We start from the raw sequence: 21,586 nt of genomic DNA on the forward strand, positions 1-21,586 counted from the left end.
GTTGAAAAACTCATATTTCAAAATCATCCTACATCACTGCAGAAGTACCGACCCAGTCTTTGCAAAGTGAACATGCAAAGAAGATCAAACACCCTTAACAAAAAAGGTAAAACAGTGATAAAGGACAATTTTGAAGTTGAGGGAGAACGTGAGATGGGAGTTTTCCGGGAAGAGCAAGACAAGCGTTTGACATTAAAAAGCATGTCAATTATATTATTTTAATGAAACTAACCGATTGTTTTACTAGATAAGACCCTTCTTCCTCGGCTGGGATCGTTTACAACCGCATTTGGGATCGTTTGAAGCCGCATTTAAACTACATTTTGGAAGTTCAAAATCGGGGCGCCATAGCAGTCCATTATATGGAGAAAAATGCTGAAATGTTTTCCTAAAAAAAAAAAAAATTTCTTTACGACTGAAGAAAGAAAGACATGTCATCTTGGATGACAAGGGGGTGAGTACATTATCTGTAAACTGTTGTTCTGGAAGTGGACTTCTCCTTTAACACTGGATTAGCTTTTAATACCCACTTTTAACTCTGGGTTAGCAACACCACCCCCAATGATCAAGTCATCTGTTGTTGTTTCAACTAAAATCTCCAAGTAGACCAGGAAAGCTCTCAGATATAGTCCATTTCAAATTTCCCAAGAGTGTCAGCACACATAGACATTCCAACTAATATTCAAACAAGTCATCTAACCACAGAGTGTCGATGTGCTTGTGTAAAACAGTGTTGGGAAAGTTTATTGAAATCATCCTGTGTCTGGCTTCTCAGAGGGAATAGCATGATGTCAACACTTTTTATGAACGCAAGCTACGTCAGAGGTGATGAAAAGACTGTACTACAGTTTGGGAACAGGCAACCGATTCAGTTTAGCTGGTTAACATTCAACAGTCATTCAAACGTATGTTTCGATTTAATAGCCTGTATGTTTCATGATAGATTATTATTTTTCCCTTTCTGCTTGCTCATAGCTCAGGAGAGTAAAGGGTTGAGGTTGGGTTGCCAAGTCTGTGTAACAAAAACCAGCACAACTGCTACTCAAAACTAGCCAATAGTTTGCACTTACATCACGATTTAGGTACCTGGATGCACGCCCATACTGACGGTACTCAGATGTAAACAACAGCATGGATTGCATGGTTAATGTACTACTGAATTGCTCTGCTAATTTATGCTGTCTCAACCATGGTCAAAATGTCTGGAAGCTGCTAAATTACATACAGAAGGACTTTGCAAGCTGGAAAGGGCACAATATTTTAACAATCTAAAGTTAATAGGTGGTAAAGATACGTACAAGCAGTATTAATTAAGATATTAGCCTAATACTTGACAGGAAATTATAAGAGCAAACACAAATGTTGTCAAGATTCTTGCCCTGGAAATCCTTGTTCAGTTTGGCCAACCACAAATGCCTTTCATTCCTCAGACAGCTTTTTGCACTCTTCTTGATTTGTGTTAACTTTTGGCAGACTATAGTACTCCAAATGTTTCACCCGGTCTGACTGATTAGTACAGCCCAAAACATGACAATAATTGACCATTTTCAGCAGCAATAATCAGCTAAATATGCAAGTTTCGTTCTGTTGAGTGGCATTGTTTACGTTGATGAGGTGTTGTAAAAACACTCTGTTGCATTCTGGGGCAAATTGGTTATCAAAATCACTAGAAAAATCGTGTTTCTTCTGAGAGGTTCTACCAGCGTTTCGCTTCAACCTGCAGACTAAAAACAACACAAGGCAAGCGTATAAAAGTATGAAACAGTATTAAATCATGGACTTGGCAGCAATGGGTTTAGGACTGTGTGTTCTTGAGGTGCCATAAACCAATCAGCATTGTCATGATGCCAGAATAATCACATGACATTTACTGTTCAAGTAATTTGTTCAAAATGTCGCCAAAATTTCTGTGCCAATGAGCAAAGATGTTTATACACTGTATATTAAAATGCTTACAAAAATGTTTATATACTGTAATCAGATTGATCTGTATACATGACCAACCCATTTGAGACTTAGCAGAGTCTGTTTTTTTTTTTTTTTCCTGAAAGGCTCAGCAAAAACTGTTTTCAGGCTGGCTTTGCAGTGCATAAGACCAAAGCAGACCCATCAGCAGATGGCAAAAAAAAACTCCGTACTGTAGCCAATGGGTATTTACGGCACAAATACCAACTGTAGGCGCCTCAGTTTTCTGTCGTGCACACAAATTCAAGCTTCCCACATCACATTTCATTTACTATATAATAAATTCCATGTCGTATAAATGAAAACACATGAAATCAGTGGACAGATGAAAGGACAAAAGGGTACACTGATTGAAATGGATGGGAATCTCACGGGCAATAAAAACAGGCGTTGTCACACTGAAATGCCTGAAGTGATATGTGCATTTTGAAGCATGCATGGGTCAACAGATGTTTTGATGATGTAATCCATTACAAACTACTTCACGTAGGGGTGGAATCTGCAGAGTGATTGGAGAGCAGTTTGTCATGCTCCAATGCAATGATGCCTCAGCACTGTGCAGTTTGTTTTGTAGGATTTTATGACTGTATACAGACAGAATAATGTGTTCATACATATTTGCAATCCTTACAAATTTACTTGCAATATCTGTTTTTGTATACAACTACTAAATAGATAATACGTGGTTTGCTAGTATGTGTGTGGATGTAGCTTTAGTGTTGTGCCACATGTGAATTGTCTTATGATTTATGATTGTGCAACAGAGCAGCAGCTTTTGTGCAATATCAGATCTTTTGTACCATATCAACACACGCAGAAGCGCACATGATAGACTGAATGTTCTGCACACAAATCATGACCTCCCACTGCAAAAGTCTAATATAAACCAGTGGTGATGTGGGATGCGGGGCCAAAGAAGGCGATAGTGCTTCAAAAATGTGGAAGGCATCACTCGCACTATGAGCTAGCCGAACCCCAAGGCACATGGTGTGTGTTATGGATCTCAGAGGGCCTTTAGATGACAATGGATATAAGTGAGATTCTGAAGACCAGCAAGAGCTACATGTTCAGACAGTCACATATTTTAATGATCATTATCTGTGTCGCATTGAAATTAAAATTGAAGTAATCTGTTTGCGCTTTAAAAAGGGAGTTCACTGCATGATGCTAATGATAACAGTCATGTATTCAGGCCAGTTCCCACAGATCAAAACTTAACCAAAATACAGAGAGCGATAACTACCATTAGCACACAGATGTCTTGAATACTTGATTGCTTAATCACAACACTCTGCTGTCACAAGTCTTACTGATAAATCCTAAAGATACAAATTACCGCACATACCAACCTGAAATTTTTTTTTCCTAATATTCCAGTAATCAGTGTTGGGGGTAACGCACTACAAGTAACGTGAGTTACGTAATAATATTACTTTTTTAAAGTAACTAGTAAAGTAACGCATTACTTAACAAATTTCTAAGAAAATATCTGAGTTACTTTTCAAATAAGTAACGCCAGTTACTTTTTTCCTCATTTATTGATTGACAAGTCTCCTGTTGGGAAATTGGGAGTAAACATGATGTTATTCTAGACTAAATGCGAACATGCATTAATTCATCTCACTCACAAAAAACAGATTCAGTATTCCTAAAAATGAAAAAAACTCAGAAATGCAAACTCAGAATATGATCCAACCCTGCAATAATTAAATATGTTAAATACAACAAATATTCCTTAAGGATTTAATCCCATTTTATTAACCAGTGTCTTTCCTGCTGACCTTCGATGATGCAATCTAACCATACTAATAAGCAAAAAGTAACGTAACGCATTACTTTCTAAAAAAAAGTAACTAACGTAATTACTTTTTCAGGGAGTAACACAAAATTGTAAAGCATTACTTTTAAAAGTAACTTTCCCCAACACTGCCAGGAATCATTTCGCATGTTTTCTATCAAGCTTTTAGAATAGTTTGGTTAGTTACGCAGATACGCGGCCATATTGGAGATACTCAAATGTAAACAACAGCACTGCACAGTTAATGTACTACTGTATATGTTTTTGTGCTAATTTATGCTGTTTAAACCACTGAAAAACCATTTGGAGGCTGCTAAATCATACAGAGAAGGACTTAGTAAGTAGGAAAGCATGTAATATTTTGACAAAGTTAAGTTAATAGGTGGTAAAGATACATACGAGCAGTATTAATTAAGATTTTAGCCTAACATTTCACCTACCTGACCGGAAGTGATAAGAACAAACATGAATGTAAGATTTTTGCCCTGGAAATCCTGGTTCAGTTTGGTTAACCACAAACGCCTTTTGTTCCTCAAACTGTTTTTTTGCACTCTTCTCCTTGATTTGTTATAACTTTTGGCAGTCTATAGTAATGTTTTTTCCCAGTCCGGACGACTAGCACAGCCCAAAACATGACAATAATTGACCATTTCAGCAGCAATAATCAGCAAAATATGCAAGTTTTATTCGGTTCAGTGACATTGTTTACATTCAGTGCTGCCAATATGGCCGATTGATGACCTGTCGTTAAAACACTCTATCAGAACGTGACGTCAGACAGTAGTGGTGCGAATGAATCACTCTTTTTACAATTTTGATTTTTTGGTCAAACAAGTTTGCATTTTCGCAATTGTGATTAATTCGGACAGTTCGCTCACGCACTGAATCGTTTGCAGTGGTTTCTCACACTGAAATCTTTAGATAATCGGATATTTTAATAATACAGAAAACAAAAAGAACAAGGTGGGGTTTATTTACAGTGCACTGTAGAAAACAAAAGTTTTATGCCATTTATCATTTGTCAGCAAAGCACTTGAAGCGTACGACTCATTTCTGCAGGTAAAGAGTATTAAAAGATGAGAACACTTTTTGATTGGGGGCTAATAGCTACAAACGCCCTGCAATTATTGAATTATTAAGCTGCAATTAACACTTTTTTCCTTTTCTATAGAATAGATACAGACATATTTAGCTACAATTTAACATGTTTTTCGTTATTTTGCAAGATGACATCAATTGGTATGGATAGGCTAATAGTGTGTTAAACAGTATGCAATATGTACTTTTAACAGTGTGTCTGTTGACTAATGTTGATTAACATCATATTTTTCTAAAAAATAAATAAATAAATAAATAAATAAATAAAAAACATTTGTTCACTGAAAAAGAATTGATATTACAGAGAACACGCAACTGTTCAGCGCAGAAGACTACAGAGAGACTCAACAGCGCCATCTAGCGATGATACATCGCATCTACCGTTTATTAAGCGTGGCTTGTTGCTATAGAAACACCAGATACAATAGCAACACCTGATTAGAGACAGAAAGTTTCAGAGATCCAGCCAACGTGTTTATGTAACGAATTAATGCGTTTATGAAACGTCCAGCGACGTACATTATTAATTTAAAAAAAGTTTACTTATAATATATGCGTATTTTGGAACAAATTAGAGTTAATAATGTTCCGGAAAACAATGTGGAGGAAAGCAGTGAGTGATGCGGTCAGCTCACATCAACATCGAGCACTGAATACCACCATTTTTATTCTCAAAGAGTTTGGACCGATTGGATTTCTCCTGAAAGAGGATGGAGACAGCAAAAATTATAAAGTGAGCATGCATTGCTTTGTCGTTGTTGTTTAATTCAATTGTTAATATATTTTGTGCAAATTAACAATGCCATTTCATGTTTAAGGTGTGTTTGGGGGATCCACACACGTGTACCTGCCCTGCCTTTCAGAAAGAGAAGGATCTTTGTACACACATCTGCTGGTAAATAAATGCTTTGGGTTGATGGGTTGAATTCTAGATGGGTACTTTTTGAAATAAAAGTTTAGGTCTGGCCGCATGAAAGGTGTCTGAATAAATGATCTACCGTGGTGAAAAAATCAGCATATGCTGGTAGGTATGTTTTGATGCTGGTTTAAGCTGGTCCTTTGCTGGTTTATGCTGGTCCTTTGCTGGATTTTGCTGGTCATGTTGCTGGTCAAGGACCAGCATGAACCAGCAAAGGACCAGCATAAACCAGCATCAAAACATACCTACCAGCATATGCTGTTTTTTTTCACCAGGGTAGACATTGTATAACATTTCTAAGATTTAATAACAACCCCTGGCACAGAAAAGTGGTCATAGTTGAAGAAACACATGCAGTTTGCGTGCTGATAATCTGAATTTACTCATACTTATTTCATCACTTCATTCTAGGATTTTAATGCGTAAATTTCGACTGCCAAGAGATCATGAATGTAAGTAGATGATTTTTCTTGGTGTAAGCATCATAAAACAATCCTTTCCACTGATATTTGTAAACAGATGCACAGAAAGGCATTTACTACCTGTACATTAATGTATGAGCTACAAGTGTCTTTTTGGTCATTTGTTGTGTTTCAGACTGTTTTCAGTATGGTCTTGCAGAGAGGCAGATCCTAGAGCTGTTACAAGGGCTTTATGTGAGCAAAACTACATCTCCTAATGACAGGAGTAGCTCAGGCCCATCATGCCCTGAGCCTAATGAGGAAGACGGAAGCATCAGACAGAAAGACATTGGGAAAGACGATATATGTCCAATCTGCCAAGAAGAACTTTTGCTGAAAAAATTGCCTGTGACCTATTGCAAGTAGGAGAACTTATTCAAAATGAATCTTATTTAGGAAGTTAATTAGATACTCTGTAAACATATGTCTAAAATATGTAGAAGTTAATGATAAAGACTGTATTAACCAGAAAGTGAGTATGAAACATTTGAAATCAATATATTTTTAAACATAGAAATGTATTAATTATGCCTTTAAAGCCAAATGCATTACAGTTAAGTTCTAGTTTCCACTTAAAGCTATTAGTGATCCTCAATCACATGAAACTTCTAACTGGTTGCATTGTAATTATGGGTTATTTTTAAGGTTCAGTTGTGGAAACAACATCCACATCTCTTGCATGAAGGTATGGGCTGATCATCAAACAAAGAAGGACCCACGCGGTCTGCTTAAGTGTCCACTCTGCAGGGAGGATTTTGGCACTTTTAAGCAGCTAATTGAACAGGTACATCATTACAAGACACAGTCACTCAAATGTTCTTAAAGGAGAAGTCCACTTCCAGAACAACAATTTACAGATAATGTATTCACCCCCTTGTCATCCAAGATGTTCATGTCTTTCTTTCTACAGTCGTAAAGAAATTGTGTTTTTTGAGGAAAACATTTCAGGATTTTTCTCTATATAATGGACTGATATGGTGCACCGAGTTTGAACTTTCAAAATGCAGTTTAAATGTGGCTTCAAATGATCCCAAATGCGGTTGTAAACGATCCCAGCCAAAGAAAGAAGGGTCTTATCTAGTGAAACAATCAGTTATTCACATTTAAAAAATACAATTTAAATACTTTTTAATCTCAAACGCTCGTCTTGTCTTGCTCTCCCCAAACTCAGTCTATTCTAGCTCAAGACTCCAAAAAACTCAGACTATTTTCTCCTTAACTTCAAAAATCATTTCAAAATCACCCTACATCGCTGCAGAAGTTCCGACCCAGTCTTTGCAAAGTGAACATGCAAAGAAGATCAAACACCCTCAACAAAAAAGGGAAAACGGTGATATAGGATGATTTTGAAGTTGAGGGAGAAAATACGGTCAGAGTTTTTCAAAATACCCGAACTGTCTTGAGCTAGAATACACAGTAAGACAAGACTAACGTTTGATATTAAAAAGTATATAAATTGTATTATTTATTTTTTTTTTTTTTTTACAAGGGAACTTCTCCTTTAACTATCCTGTTAAACTTAAATCATCTTGGGTTTAAATGTGTTGTTTTTGACAGGTGAAAAATGCAAGTGAACTGTTAACCTACTATGAGAAGGACTGTCTGGACAAACATCTGGGTGTTGTGTGTAACAGCTGCAGGGTTTGTCCAATCATCGGCAAATGTTTCAAGTAGGCATCTATTACACAGTGCAGATGTATACGGTTGTTTAAAAGTTTGGGGACTGTAAGATTTTTTAATGTTTTTACAAGAAGCCTCTTATGGTCACCAAAGCTGCATTTATTTGATCAGTAATACAGTAAAAGCAGTTCATTAGTATTTCAGAATCTTATTGCAATTTTAAATGGCTTTTTTATTTTAATATGTTTAAAAATGCAGTTTAATTCTGTGATGACAAAGCTGAATTTTCAGAAGCCATTACTCCAGTGTCACAGAATCCTTCAGAAGTCACTGCTATATGCTGATATACTGCTGAAATATATATTCTTTTCTATTATTATGACATAATTTCTTACTATTATCAGTTACTTATTTTTTTTTTTTTTTTTTTGTAGAATTCTTTGATGAATTGAAAGTTACAAAGTAGAATTTTGTATCTGTAACAAATTTGTTCCAGTGTTAAACTCCTTGTTTTAATCATTTTAATGCATCTTTGTTGAATAAAAGTATTAGTATTTGTGACTTTTTAAAGTTTTAATTTCTTAAAAAGAAAAATCCTACTGAACACGAAAGTTTGAATGGTAATCTATTCTAAATTCTGACTAGTGTTGGATTGGAGTGTCATATTAAATGTCTTCAATCTGATGTTCACAGGTGCACAGAGTGCCGTTATTTCCATCTGTGTGAAGACTGCTTTAGGAGAACAGTCCATACACAACATTGCTTCATGGTTCGAATGGTGAGTTTTTAAGATTCACATTTGAGCAAGAAACATGGTGATGCTATTAATAACTTTAGAGTCTAGTTATTTGTAGCAGAAATTAGAAATAAGTTTACCATATGGCACTGTCAAACAATATAATAAACAGCATTATTTGAATGTATTTGAAATAGATTTTTAGGCTGTTATAGTGGATTTTTATAGATTAATGTGTTATAGATTAATGTGTAGTAACGCATTATAGAATTGCTGAGAGAATTTATTCTTCTAAAAAATATTCTTCCTTTATTGTTATAATTGTGCAGAAAAGAGGTCAGCCATGGCAGACAGTAGAACTTCACGCCTCTGAGGAAACACAGAAAATGGAAAACCACTCAATGGGTAGTAGGTTCGTCCACTCAATTCTAGCTTCTGTGCAACATGATTATTTTATTTTTAATTTCAAACCCACTTTAAGGATTTTGTGACACATCACTCTGTTTTACTCTGTATTACAGCTTCAGCAGCACGTCTGGTGTGACGTGTGATATAATCCCGAACTATGTAATGAAGAGTTTGCCGATGGTGAGAGTTCGAAAAGAGTCCCGACTGCTTTATCCGGGTGTTCAGTGCAGAATCTGCCTCTCAAGATTTCAACTGGGTCAACAAGTCAGAACCCTTCCCTGCAAACACAAGGTAACACATCTCAAGTTCAGCTCACTCAAGGTGTGTTGAATACTAATAAAGCTTTAATATCTTGTTATTATCTATTTTCTTTCTTTCCTGAATCTGTCCCAGTTCCATACCGGCTGTATTGATCCATTGCTCCGCAAGTCTAACTGCTGCCCACTGGACTGGCACATCATCTACAATCCTCTTATGTGGAATCCCAAAAGTGGCAGAACAGAAAGATCTCTGGCTCCATCTAGTGATGTTCTGAGCAAGCATACCGATGACCAGATCTCAGAGTTCTTTCTGCCAGGTATTGGTTTGCAGGTAAAAAGAGGTAGTGCACCATCTCAGTTGAGAACAGTGAGATCTGAACCAGGGTATTCCAGTCCCTCCTTTGTGGATTCACTCACTCAGGGTTTTCAAGATCTCTGCATCAATAGTTCCCACATAGAACCTTATACCAGAATGTCCACCATAAAGCATAATCACACAAAAGAACATCATAGGAGATTATCAATTGGGAAGGGAATAGTTGCACAGGATGTGAGGAGAGAGTTCTTCCCAAATAGGCCCTCAGATGTAGGTCTAACTTGTTTGAATGTCCAATCAGCTTTGGCCGGAACACAAAATGACCAGCAAAGACTCACAGTGGGCATTAATGGGCCATCCAGCATAGCTCCAGCTTTCAGCAGGATCAGAACATTGAGGAACGCTCACTTAAAACAGAGACCAAGGCCAAACAGGGTGGATGTGAAGGATGTTCATCTCTGGATGACAAACAACCCTGTCAAAGTTATACTTATGAGAAAACAAGAGTAAAGTGAACAAGTATGCCATCAAAAAACAATGGTGGAAAGTTGCTTCAAATGTGTTTGGATTACCTCTAGGAGGCAAGAATTCAAGACACTCACATGTGTAATATTAAAAAGCTTTTATTAAACTACGGCTATAACATTAAAAACCAGAAGTACCCAGAGGAAGGCTCTTTTTAATGTTATTGCCCTGTTTTAAAATGGGCTTTTTAATATTATATCCCTTACGAGTGCCTTAAATTTCCTGTTTAATAAAATCCAAATGTTTCTTGTATTTAGCTGAGCAGTCATTGAATTTGCATAATCTTTGAACTCAAAATAATAACTTGTGATTTCTACTGAAAGCAAAGGCAAAGAGGTTTAAGAGACAGTACTTTTATTATTGTCTTTTATATTTGTTGATTACTTAATGTGCATTATTAAAGAATTAATTTGTGGTACATAAAACTCATGAGCATTTTTTTTTTTGGTCAAGTACCTTTATTAAATGTGCACAAAAAGGCAGATTACAAGCTGTACTTTAAAGCATCCAGGAATGGCTCATGAGCCGTTTAAACCAGTGTGTTGAGAAATCATTAAAATATATTACAATTCGTGAAATAATAAATGCTACAATACAACATAAATTACGTTAAAAACATTCAGCTGACACAATGCAATCTGTCCTCGGTCATAGTTTGCCATCTTAGTTTAATTTTGCTGCCTGACAACAAACAAGAAGCTAGTTTTTTATTGTAACTGTCCTTCAGAATTTAACCGTTACAATTAATTGCCTAAAATAATAAAGCTAAAAACGCTCCAACACATTCAATACATGAGTTGATAATGATTTGTTGTCAATTTGTGAAGAAATATTTCACACACAAAACACATTAGCACAAGAAACATCTTAATATGCTAGGTTCATGACCTGTACGGCTGAGTTTCCAGCATTGGCCTTGATAAGGTAGTAAACCATAACCTAAGACATATCTTCGATGTTTTTGGGTACTACATTCTTACACATGAAAACATTGAATGATAAAAGCATCACAATGGACGGCATGCAAATGTGACTAGCAATAATACATTAAATAAGTACAGTGCGTTAAAACGGCATTTGACCTTAAAGGCCTTAGTTTCTTCCTCAGAAAACTCTTGGCAACACACTGGTGCTCTTTCTGAATTGGAGAATATATAGTGCTTAATATACAGTGCTTGTTTTTTCCACAATTTATTTTATAATTGTTTATGGCACTGTGTGGCAGTTCCTTGCATTACATTTTCAAATGAACTAAAGAACAAAAACTGATTCCTAGCAAATCGAGAGATCCAAATTGATTTTAAACAGTTTTGCAGACTTGCTAGAAGAGCATTGTGGGTACAAGTATTGTGCTCACAGGGCAACAAATGTTTAAAAATACTTAGATATATATATACATACTTTTACAATGTACTTTTTGAAGGTAAACAAATATGTTCTTTCAAAGAAGTGTGTAAAAACATTGTACAGTGTGGTTGGGAAATTGTGTACAAATGAACTGCTGACAAAATGCTGCATACAGCATAGCCACAGGAATCGACTTTGAGCTACGGCAGGTAAGACAGGCATTTTTGTTTTATTCATTCATCCTGTTGTTTATAAGGCAATTTGATCAAACACCAAAAAGCTACGGCTACACTCAGGTTATCCAGTTAGTGTTTCGTTTGGGGTCTCTCCTCCCTCATGTGTCGAGATGTCTTCTTGTCAGGCTTCTTGTCTCGAACCTTCCGCAGTCTCCGTGGTGGAGGGGTAGATTTGGACTCGCTAGAGGTGTCCCCTGCATCCCTGTCCTCCGGGATGTTGGGAATGGCTGCACTGCTGCCTTCCAGGGTGTTCCGCAGGGACGTGTCCTCGGGACTCCCAATTTCACTGCTGCTCAAGTCCTGCTCTTGATTTCCACTTATTTTAGCCATGCTAGCGCTTGAGGGTTCCTCGCTTTTTCGCAGAGGCTGTTGCAGCTCGTTCATGTCCACTCCAGAGTCCAAGCTTGTGTCGTTGCTGCTGCCCGGACGGTGTCTTCCCTGAAGCTCGATCACAGAGTGACGAACCTGGGCTGCTGGTTTACCATCGAGAGACACAAACCAAGCCCGGGGCGGGTGAATGGACGGCTTGCCCTTGGAGAGCTCCAGCAAGGTTTGCTCTGATATTCCCTGGAGTTCCCCTCGGAAAGGCCCCATTCCGGCTGCTTCGTTCAAAGTTCCTGGGACAGATACGGATTCCAGGAGATGACTGTAACGGCCCCATAACCCTGGGTTTGCGGCAGCGGCTTGCGCTCCTTCCAAAACCTGCTGCTCGTCGCTGTCCTGCTGGGGAACTTTAGGCAACGTCTGAGTGAAACTGTCTTTTAAGTTCCGCTCTGTCTGAGCTCCATGTTCCATGCCATTCCGTGGGAAGGTGGCAGATCTGCTTCCAGAAGGGTCAGATTGTCCCTGGGAATTGAACAACTCTGGGGCTGGTACAATCGCCACGGACTGGTTATAGATGTGGAACAGCTTGTCTCTGAAAACCACATTCTCCGCACCATTCGGGCGCGAGCCATTCTGTTCTGATTTTTCCCGAAGCTTTGCCACTTCATCACTATTAACGTAGAGATTAGACACTGGGGCTCTGAAGCTTTCTAATCCCACAGCTCCAATATTCTCGTACAGATTGCCCGCTGGCCTGCCAACATTTTCCACATAAATGTTGTAGTTGGCTTGGTGTCGTGGAGAGTCTGATGCATCATGGCCGATGCCTCTTGCAGCCAGAGAATAAGCCCGGTCCCCATTATGAAAGAAAAGTTCTTGAGCCTCATCAGAGCTGGTGGAAGTGGTCTGGTCTTTCTTCAGTACGGTGAGCCTGGTGGAATTCCATCGCCTTCTACCGGCCTCATGATTCAAATCTCTGTAAAGCAAGATAGAAAAAGGATTGCTAGATATTTTGACAAATGGTTCAAGGATTAGTTCACTTTCAGGTTAAAATTTTCCTGATAATTTACTTATCCCATGTCATCCAAGACGTTCATGTCTTTCTTTCTTCATTTGAAAAGAAGTTAAGATTTTTGAGGAAAACATTCCAGGATTTTTCTCCATATAGTGGACTTCAATGTGGATCAGCGGGTTGTAGTTTCAGTGCCGCTTCAAAGGGCTCTACATGATCCCAGCTGAGGAATAAGGGTATGTTCAAAAAGTTGAAAGGGCACTTTATTTAGCAGCGTTGCAGCCGAGGACGTCTATTGTTGCTATAACAACAGCTGCAACAGTATGAATGTCGCACTGATGTTTTATTTTTACATTTTTTGGCATTTTTGCCCTTTATTTGATAGGGCAGTATTTAGACAGGAAGTGAAGTGGAAGAGAGAGAGAGAGGGGAGATGAGATCGGGAAGGGTCTGCAAGCCAGAACTTGAAAAAGGGACGCCCGAAGCGCAACAGTATTCATGTCGACATGCTGCCCACAAGGCTATCGGAGCCGTGCGTAGAAGTTTTGGACCTCAACCCGCTCTGGTCTCGGGCTGGGCCTCGCAGAGGTAGCGCAGGATGTGCATTTGTGGTTAAAAATTACATCAATTTTTTTTATTTTTTTTTAGAAAATGACTTCATTAGATAAGACCCTTATTTCTCGGGTTGGGATCGTGTAGAGCCGTTTGAAGCTGCATTAAAACTGCAATTTGGACCTTCAACGCGTTGACCACCATTAAAGTCCAATATATCGAGAAAAATGCAGGAATTTCTTTTCAACTGTAGAAAGAAAAAAATGGACATCTTGGATGACATAAGGGTAAGGAAATTGTCAGGATTTTTTTTTCTGGAAATAAACTAATCCTTTAAGATGAAACAGTCAAGTCTTGCAATTCAGTGTTGCTCATTTCTGTTCATAAGAAAGTCATACAATGATATTTGCATGGCCGAATAAGCTCTTACCTGCAGTGAAATACAATCACAGATAAAAATCCAATGACTATCACAAGAGTTCCTCCCAAGATACCCACAAGAAGGTATGTGTGGTAGGAAATGAAATCCATTGAGCTTGCGAGCCCCATATAACCTAGATTTACACAAACATAAATCTGGTTAGAGGGCTGCACGTGAACACAAGAAGATATGGATTTCTGTGTTAAAGTAATGAAAGTGGAATGCTTTTGGATTGGTAAATAGTAAAAGCATGGGCTGATGAGTGAGATTTTACAATACTTCTTTTAATTACAAATATGACACATATAACTGATTTTACCTGATGATGGTGGTGGTGAAGCAATCCAGTTACCAAGTTGAGGTGCTACGTAATTCCAGACCAGGCCATTTTTCTCCATCTGAACTGTGCCTATACCTTTATTTACCCAGGTACCTGTGATAACATATATGTGGTAACTATTTAACTATTTTTCAATAGTTAGGTCACTTTTTCAAAACTCTTCACACAGTTCCAACCAACCAATATGCACTAAAACTACAAAACACTTCATAAATGTCTCAAATCAAGTAATTCTTCCATAATAGTAGGAAAGTTTGTCACTCAACCAACACATTTCCATTTAACGTCACTCATAAAACAATGATCTAAAAACACTAACAACAGGCACCATTATACAGTGTTTTCTTTTGTAAAATTTCTTTGCATTACAAGAATGACAGCTGTCAATGGAAAATGATCCACAGTTTAGCCCACATAGACTGCTGCTCACTGTGTGAATAGTTCTAAAAAAGCAACTTAAGTATTGGGAAATTGGTCCTAGCGATTGCAAAAACCTTGTTAGAGACAAACGATCTGATATAATCTTATCTAAAGTGTCTTAAAGATGAAATGTGCCATTTCTGTGCCATTAGGGACCATTAAGTGTGTTCCTTAAGGACCATAATGATGGTAGTTCAGAGTCCCCACTTCAAGAGAACAGTGGAAGGTCTGACAAGCGTCTTGTGAATGGGCAAGTTTGCAGTCTTTAAATGCTGAAATGTTTTTTATTCACCTATGGTCATGTTGAAGGTCCACGCAGGCAGTGAGTCAGACGGTCGTATGTGGGTGTTGTAGGGAAGTGGTACTTTGAGCTGAATGGGTCCTTTGACGTCAACCTCTTTTCCATTAGACACTAACTGGGCACTGATCATAGCCAAGGGGTTTAACTTGACATTCCTATAACCTGTAATTGGTACAGTGACAACTGAGATTAGTTTTATAGTCTGCAGAAAATACACTGGGAAACCTATGTAAGGATTTGGGTCTAGAAAATCAATTATTTGTATACAATGTGCCATCATGTTAGCTCTTGTTTAAATCTGGGTAACCAAGTGGCTTGATATTGTCTAATCAATAACATGTAATCAATAACATTAAGTAATCAATGCAGTATTGAGTCTAAACAGTAAATGAGTTTGTAGCTGTCATTGACTAAAACTGCCCTACAATATACTCCCCTCACTTAAATTCAATGTAACACAGGGTCAGCATTCACTCAAGAGATGTGATAAGAAATGAACTGGTTAGATCTGCCTGTACCACCATTTAGGCAGCCTTTCTTTCAAATTCACCTTACCTCCTTTACCGCTCAGGTTCAGAGTAAAGAAATTTGGGTCTTTTTCTATAGGCAGGGCTGAAACTGTCAGATAGGCTGACAGCATGGAGATGGTAGTGTTCTCATTCAGTTTGAGGAGACTTTTGGGAAACTGAATGCTCGGTTGAAATGACAGATCTGCAATGTGAAAATAAATAGATAATGCAACAGTGGAAATTTAGAGTAGAGTCAGGCTCAATGCAGTAGATTATGTAGGCACTAAATTCAATTATAGATTAAATTATACACAGTTCTCAATTTCAAAATAGTAGATAATTGGATGAAATAATAGGTAATGGAGTAATAAATGTTTTAACTGACATACCAGATGCTTTTCGAGTTATCAGCACAGTATCATCAAAGAGCCAGATGTTCCCTTGTGTTTGAGGGTGCAGGGACATCGTAATAACAGAAAAAACTAGGAAATAGCATAAAAACAAACACTCAGACCTCATTTCAGCAGTCAAGCTTCTCATTAAATTGACATTAGCTGCATTTCTCCATATGTTCGAAGGTCATTTCTTTAGAGCTCTAGTTGTCTAGTGTTATAAAACAAGCCAGTGTGAGTCACATGATTCACAGCTTTCTTTTTGCCTAGTCATCTTTTTCTCACCATTTATTTTCTCATCTCACATTAGGTGTTTATTGAACATATCTTACTAAAATATGCAGGGATTAAGAGGAAACTTTAGACTGAATAATAATAATAAAAATACATCTAATTAATATACACTACCAGTCAAAAGTTTTTGAACAGTGAGATTTTTAACAGTGAGATCTCTTCTGCTCACCAAGCCTGCATTTATATGATCCAAAGTACAGCACAAACCGTACAATTTTGAAATACTTTACTATTTAAAATAACTGCTTTCTATTTGAATATATTTTAAAATGTAATTTATTCCTGTGATTTCAAAGCTGAATTTTTAGCATCATTACTCCAATCACATAATCCTTCAGAAATCATTCTAACTTTCTGATTTGCAGCTTGAAACACTTAAGAATAAACTTACTTTTTTTAAAAAAGGTATCGTAGTTTATTAGTGTTTTTCTTTGGAAAACTTTATTTCACTACATTCCAAAGCATAATGTCATACTTTTTTACTGCAGTACATTTCATAAATAAAAGTTGTTTGTTTTACCTTTAATACTTAAAGACATTAAAATGTAGTACTTTCTTGTACTCAAGTAAATCTTTACATTACTTTTACTTGAGTAAGTAGATATTTAATATGAAACATAGTGCGGTAAAAGGTACAATATTATTCTTTGAAATGTTGTTAAGTAAGGTTTTCAAAGAAAAACACTCTGATAAAGCACAGGCACTTGAAAAGTACTTTTACAGCAGACTGAGCAGAGTAAAAATACTTCACTACTGTCCACCTCTGATTATTATGTTGAAAACAGCTGAGTAGAATTTTCTCAGGTTTCTCTGATGATAGAAATTTCAGAACAACAGCATTTAACTGAAAAAAATACATTAACTCCAAACTTTTGAATGGAATAATGTATGTTACAAAAGCTATTTATTACAGATAAATGCTGATCTTTGGATCTTTCTATTCATCAAAGTATCCAGAAAAAATGTACTCAACTGTTTTAAATATTGACGATAATAATAATAATAATAATAATAATAATTCTTGGACAGCAAATCAGCATATTAGAATGATTTCTGAAGGATCATGTGACATTAAAGACTGGAGTAATGATGCTGAAAATTTAGCTTTGATCACAGGAATAAATTACATTTTAAAATATATTCAAATAGAAAACAGTTATTTTAAATAGTAAAATTATTTCACAATATTACTGCTTTTGTTGTATTTTGTATCAAATAAATGCAAACTTGGTGAGGAGAAGAGACTTCTTTAAAAAACATTAAAAATCTTACTGTTCAAAAACTTTTGAGCTGGTAGTTTTTACTTATAAAAAAAACTAAATTATAAACCTGATGTCATCACATCATATAAAATACACAATCCTAATAAATGAAATAACACTGCAGTTTTGAGGTTATGGAACTTACTGGGCATCTTGGTGGTTTTCCAAGGCAGCTGGGTGAGCACATAACCCTCCATGCTGGCCACAAGAGTGAGGGTCAGGCCAAGGTGGTATGAGACAGTGACCGTGACCTCTCCATTCTCCAGAGTCTGGCTGGAATGAATCTGGGATCCATTCAAGAACACACCCACCAGAGCTCCTTTCAGAAACCTCTGGCTAGACGCATCTTTAACCCAAATCTTCAGGGTCAGGAGCGACTCTAGAAGCAAAGAAAATGTCAGGTTTTTGTGGAAATGAATAAAAAATGTGCATAAAAAATGTATAATGTGCATAAAAATGAGCATAGGAGGATATTCCAGTCACTTGAATGCTAAATTTTGCCTCAAGCCCTTGTGATATGAATCAAAGATAAGAGAATCATTTAAATAATTTAAAAATGAAACAAATTAAATGGAGTTTAAGGTTAACCACATGCACCAATGTTTGTAAATTCATTGAGGTAACTAAACTGTAATTGTTAAACGCATTAAAAACCTGCAACACTGAAAAAAACTGGTTGGTGACGGTAAAAATCTTAGCCTTGAAATAGTAATGACCATTGGACCCACGGCTCAGGCAGAGCGACTTAAAAATAGATCAAAGTGCCAAATGTCGGATGAGCACATCAGTGAAAAGCTGAAACCTTGAAAATCCTCTTTCAAATGTCTCTCAATACTGAAAAAGAAGTGAATCCCTCGTTTGTTGCATACAGTATGTGCACATCCTCAAAACACAACATTACCAAGATAAAATAATGGCAGACACTAGAAGGTAATATGCACTAATATTTAAAGATTATTAAAAGATTACTATTATATGTAACTAGATTACTATACCTAAAACAACCAAGATATGGTAATGAACAATATTTGTAACAGGCAAATTTGCTACTATAAACGCGGTAACAATAATGTTATAAAATTAGGCGTACGCTTTGTGCGGTTCTAGACCCATTTGTGGATGGTAAAAGCAGGTGCTTTCAAGCTGGGATCCAGGAAAATTTAGAGAAAATTTGTATTTTAAAAAATCTGAATTATTAATATTTATTTTGAATTAATATTCTATAATCTATTTTGGCCTTCATGCAATGTAAATGACAACTGACTATTTTTTCTAATATATATATATATATATATATTTTGTAGTTTGTACAGTTTGGGGGTCATTGGCATCAAAAAGTTTGAAAAACCCTGACATTAAAGACTATTAAAGATCTAATGGGTTTGAATATATCATCACAAACAGAAAGGTCTTGGATGATTCTGGCTCTAAAAAATAATCCACAATCCAACCTTAAATGCTTAATGCACATTCAAGAAGAACAGTGTTGCTCGACCACATCAGCTATTCACCTTTAAATAATGTAGACAAGCCTGTCCTAAATAAAGCCTGCAATAGGTGGCTTCGCTGCAAACTGCCATGTAGAGGAGCTCCGCAGGCTCACAAATAATAGACACATAATAAATGCTATAGGCCAGTGTTATGAGACAGCAAGCACAGCGGTCAACAGCGCACCCATGTCCTTTGTTGTCATGTACCCCATCACGAAAACATCCCTATTATTTGCAAGTACGCCGCATGCAGAGCTCATGGCGGAGCTGATGCTGAGGATGTAGATGATGCCGAAGATGAACCCAGCGGATGCCGTGACCGTTACCTGATGGAGGCACCGTCGCATCCCCCTGTCCCCTGAGCGGGGACGTCTGTGTATCGCTGGCATTGTCCTCCTCCGACAGCGAGGCGAGGCCGTGGGAGAGCACCCCACCCTCCGCTCTCCTCACGTACCCATCCTCGCAGAAAATCAGCAGCGCGGCGAGGAGCAGACACCCCGAAAGATCTGGCATGGCGTCTCAGACATAACTGCACTCAATGACACGGAGAAGGAGAATCTTGTTGTCTTTCTGTCTTCAGGCGGCTGTGTATGTCACGGTCACATCACGCTTCTCGGGTGGACCGATGGATATCTGAGGGAGATGCTGGAGTCAGACGTGTGCGCGTGTTGCGTCACAGCTCACGCGATGCCATCTGCTGGCTCAGTGTTTTTTCTCTTTGTTAAAGCGTACGCAATTACGCAATGCTCCTTCATGGCTATAGCCTAGGTAAACATAATTGATTTGTATAACGTATTTGAAAATATGAGTCTCAAATAATATAAAATAGTCATAAAATGTGTACAAAATATGTGACCCTGGACAACAGAACCAGTCATAAGGGTCAGTTTGTTTTAACTGAGATTTACACAGCATCTAAAAGGTGAATACATAAGCTTTTCATTGAAGTATGGTTAGGATAGAACAATATTTGGCCAAGATACAACTATGAGAAAATCGCCTTTGTCCAAATGAAGTTTTTAGTAACGCATATTATTAATCACAAATCAAGTTGATATATATTAACTGCAGGGAATTTATGAAATACCTTGAAGGAACATGATCTTTACTTAATATCCTAATGATTTTTGGCATAAAAAAAACGCTGTCTTAGTGAGGACATTGCATAGACTTCCATTGATTTAGGTTATATTTTCAATCACCTAAACCAACCCTACCCCTTTACAGAAACATGTACAGAACACCAGATTAAAATCACATCTTTTGACTGATTTATAAACCTTTTTAATCAGGACCAGTGTTGGGGATTAACTTTACATGTAACGGCGTTACGTAATTTAATTACAAAATAACTGTAACTGTACTCTGTTAGTGACTGGGGGAGAAATGTGTAATTAAATTAGTTATGAAAACGTTCACGATTATAAATTTCCATACCGCTTATTCTATACTGGGTCGTGATCAGGGTTGCCAGGTTTTCACAAAACCTGCACAACTGCTACTCAAAACTAGCCCAATCGCATTTCGAGGGGGGTCCCATTAAACATCATGTTATGGGGGATAACATAAAATTTTCTTATGGGGGTTCCCCTGGTAAATTATCACTTCGGTGGCATCAAAAACAGCCTGCGGCAACAGTGCTAAAAAGTAGCCCAATTCCACAGGAAAACCACGGACTTGGCAACTGTGGTCGTGATTGTGCTGGATAATTACTGACATACGGCAGAGCGATCATGTTGGAGTAAAGAGGTTAGGAAAACAATACATTTCTGGGAATATTAGAATAACGTTATACAAAACAAGAACTAACGCTCTATTTCCGTTAAGAAAACTTTCCTGGCTAACCAAAAACAAACCTTAATGAAACAACACTGTGGGGAACGTTACAATAACGTTAAGGGAACGTTAAAATAACATTCCAAAAACAAAAAAGCTTTCTGGGAACCAAAAACCCACATTATGGGAGCGTTAAGATAACTTTACTGGCTAACCAAAAACAAACCATAAAAAAAAAAAAAAAAAAAAGTTCTGGGAACCAAAAATTGTTAGCTACAAAGGGGTGTTACAACTGAATACTTCTTGTATTAATATTTAGGCTACCATTTCTTACGATTTTAAATCTGTATCTAATTATTTTAAAGTAAAAAGAGGTGCTAAAGTCTGTTTTTGTGGTGGCTGTGCTTTAAAATTAAATTATAATCTTAATTCAAGAGATAAAGGATTTTTACAGTTGGTCTGACTGCTTCTATTGTCCTCATCTGTAAATCGCTTTGGATAAAAGTGACTACTGCATAACTAAATGCAAATTTAGGAAAGTAATTAAAAGTAATCAGTTACATTAATTTAAAAAGTAAGTGAAATAGTCACACTATGCATAACATTTTAAATAGGGTAACTTGTAATCTGTAAACTATTAACCAAGCAACCTTCCCAACACTGGTCAGGACCAATAAAATGTCCTCACTAGTAGGTTGTCAAAATATTTCACAATGTGAGGTCATTTCAGTCTCAAAAAAAGTCAAAACAAGTACAAACACACACACACAACATTAAAGCTACCAAACTGATGAAATGCCACAA

The 21,586-nt window shown here is 37.1% G+C and overlaps 2 protein-coding genes across 3 annotated transcripts; one reads left to right on the top strand and one right to left on the bottom strand.

Moving 5' to 3' along the window:
- Positions 1–5,312: 5,312 nt before the first annotated feature.
- Positions 5,313–10,471, top strand: zswim2 (zinc finger, SWIM-type containing 2). Of its 2 annotated transcripts, XM_051111936.1 has the most exons (11): positions 5,313–5,594; positions 5,680–5,756; positions 6,192–6,232; positions 6,378–6,603; positions 6,887–7,025; positions 7,799–7,911; positions 8,555–8,639; positions 8,927–9,009; positions 9,119–9,296; positions 9,399–9,596; positions 9,883–10,095. In XM_051111936.1, exons 1-11 carry the CDS (start codon positions 5,445–5,447, stop codon positions 9,946–9,948), a joined length of 1,356 nt encoding a protein of 451 aa, XP_050967893.1. In that variant the 5' UTR covers positions 5,313–5,444; the 3' UTR covers positions 9,949–10,095. The 2 variants fall into 2 exon arrangements, with proteins under 2 accessions (XP_050967893.1, XP_050967892.1); XM_051111935.1 differs by having other exon boundaries at positions 9,399–10,471.
- An 89-nt stretch (positions 10,472–10,560) lies between these two features.
- fam171b (family with sequence similarity 171 member B) lies at positions 10,561–19,777 on the bottom strand. The gene is made up of 8 exons (XM_051111930.1): positions 19,333–19,777; positions 17,662–17,895; positions 15,958–16,050; positions 15,615–15,770; positions 15,051–15,221; positions 14,318–14,431; positions 14,008–14,131; positions 10,561–12,989 (listed from the first exon to the last, which is right to left on the bottom strand). Exons 1-8 carry the CDS (start codon positions 19,517–19,519, stop codon positions 11,759–11,761), a joined length of 2,310 nt encoding a protein of 769 aa, XP_050967887.1. The 5' UTR covers positions 19,520–19,777; the 3' UTR covers positions 10,561–11,758.
- Positions 19,778–21,586: the final 1,809 nt, after the last annotated feature.

Source organism: Labeo rohita, chromosome 6 (genome assembly GCF_022985175.1).
Source record: "Labeo rohita strain BAU-BD-2019 chromosome 6, IGBB_LRoh.1.0, whole genome shotgun sequence".
NCBI classification, from domain to species: domain Eukaryota; kingdom Metazoa; phylum Chordata; class Actinopteri; order Cypriniformes; family Cyprinidae; genus Labeo; species Labeo rohita.